Source organism: Penaeus monodon, chromosome 33, assembly GCF_015228065.2.
Source record: "Penaeus monodon isolate SGIC_2016 chromosome 33, NSTDA_Pmon_1, whole genome shotgun sequence".
NCBI classification, from domain to species: Eukaryota; Metazoa; Arthropoda; class Malacostraca; order Decapoda; family Penaeidae; genus Penaeus; species Penaeus monodon.
In genome coordinates, this window is record NC_051418.1 from 24,238,209 (window position 1) to 24,240,031 (window position 1,823).

Consider the following 1,823-nt stretch of genomic DNA (forward strand, 5'->3'; position numbering starts at 1 on the left):
CTAATAATAAATAAATAAATGAGAGTCTGCTGATATGACACATCTTACAATTCAGTTCATTTAATTTAGATACGTACATGTTCCCACTGAGTCCCATATCTGCCAGCCCGTCCAGCAATCTGCAGGGCTGATGAGACACTAAGCGTTTCCATCTCTTTTTCTCCTTTTTCATTTATGTTAGGCTTGATAAGAGAATGGAAAATAACTCTCCGAATACTCCTGTCAAAATAAAACAGCTTGTTTTAGGTTCCATCCTTACAATCATATATTCCTATACTTAAAATCATATATACACTTGTGGGATATTTAGGAATATGATTATAATCTCTTATCCTTAATGTCAACAAACTCATAAAAACAAGCTGAATTTCGTCATTCATTTCTTATCTATCTAAGGGCTGCTATTCAAACTTAAAAGACTAAAAAGTATGCCTTACTATCAAATCATCAAGTATAAAAATTAAATTAAATATAAATCCAATAATTTTTTTTACCAAAAACAACTCTACATATGAAAAAAAAGTGGGGAGGGATTATGTCTTTATACTTACAGATTAATTCCCATTCCAATGGCATCTGTGGCAACAAGGATTTTGCATGGGTGCTTTGGATCGTTAAACTTATAAGCCTGAGCCAATTTTGTTCCTGGTGGAAGGCCTGAAATATATTTAATAAACCAAATATCAGAAATGATTATATGTATCTCTCTGTTCTGCTTCCAAATATATAAATCAATCTGAAAACCTTCATTATACTATTTACATAATACAAATGATGTAACCTTTAACTCATTTTCTTATTATAAGTATAAATATTAGTGTAAAAAAATGAAGTGGAAAAGAAAATTTAATGCTACATTGGTGGCTGAGCTAATAGCAGACGGAAAAAGAAGACAAGCAGACAGAAAAGGACCATAAGTAGAAGAAAGTGGAGGATATATCAATGACATTTCTCTTATGCAAATCATGTACTTCTAGTATGAGAACATATATACATTCAAATATTCATTTAATGGCAAAAACTTATCAATATACATAAAAACTACATAAAAACCCAAATAATCAAGCAACACTTAATAAAAAGGTTCCCACTCTTTCCACACAATACAGTGAAAGGCTGCACAAACCTCCATAAATAACTGCAACTTCATGGCCTCTACGTTCAATCTCTCGAGAGACATGATGAATGTCTCTCTTGCTAAAACACACTATACAGTCTCCTGGATGTACATTATCAAGTGTTTGCAGTGCTGAGTTCTCTATTGATAAGTCTGTCAACCTTTTATATCTTCTGACCTGTAAAAAATAATATAATTTTTATCAATAGCAATGAAAATATTGACTATAACTATAGTCCAATTACCAAGATTTTCATGGAATCATAGTTAGCATAGCAAAAAAAAAAAAAAAGTTTTAAATACATCATCACAGTATTACATTCCCTGATCCAACAATATTATAAATGACCATTAACAAACATGGTTTCTTGATCACCTCATTCTGGAGAGGTGTTTTGAGACAATAATAAACAAAAAATTACCAGCACCTAATGCAAAAGCTGGTACCTTACAAAAAAGGTATTTTGTCTCACCTCAACTTCCTCCCCTGTAAGAAGAGCTAGTTCTTGTATAAGGGGAATAGCTGCTGCCTCACCACACACATGTATTTCTCTTGCGCACAGGCCAAGGAAAGCACGTGTCCAAGCCCACCCTCTTTGGGGATCTTTTATCATCTGGATTTCATCAATCACAGCAATATCATCTGAAATTTTATGTTTGGTTATAGGCTAAGTTACAAATTCAAAACTGTTGATGTAGGGGGTGC

General features: G+C 32.9%; 1 protein-coding gene across 1 annotated transcript in view; it reads right to left on the reverse strand.

Moving 5' to 3' along the window:
• Positions 1-1,823, reverse strand: part of LOC119594177 (ATP-dependent RNA helicase SUV3 homolog, mitochondrial-like) — a 9,918-nt gene that overhangs the window by 3,440 nt on the left and 4,655 nt on the right. Inside the window, exons 8-11 of the mRNA XM_037943246.1 lie at positions 1,591-1,760; positions 1,127-1,295; positions 552-657; positions 78-219 (exon numbers count right to left, since the gene is read on the reverse strand). Of these exons, the coding sequence (XP_037799174.1) occupies positions 78-219; positions 552-657; positions 1,127-1,295; positions 1,591-1,760 (587 nt within the window). The remainder of the gene's footprint in view (positions 1-77; positions 220-551; positions 658-1,126; positions 1,296-1,590; positions 1,761-1,823) is intronic.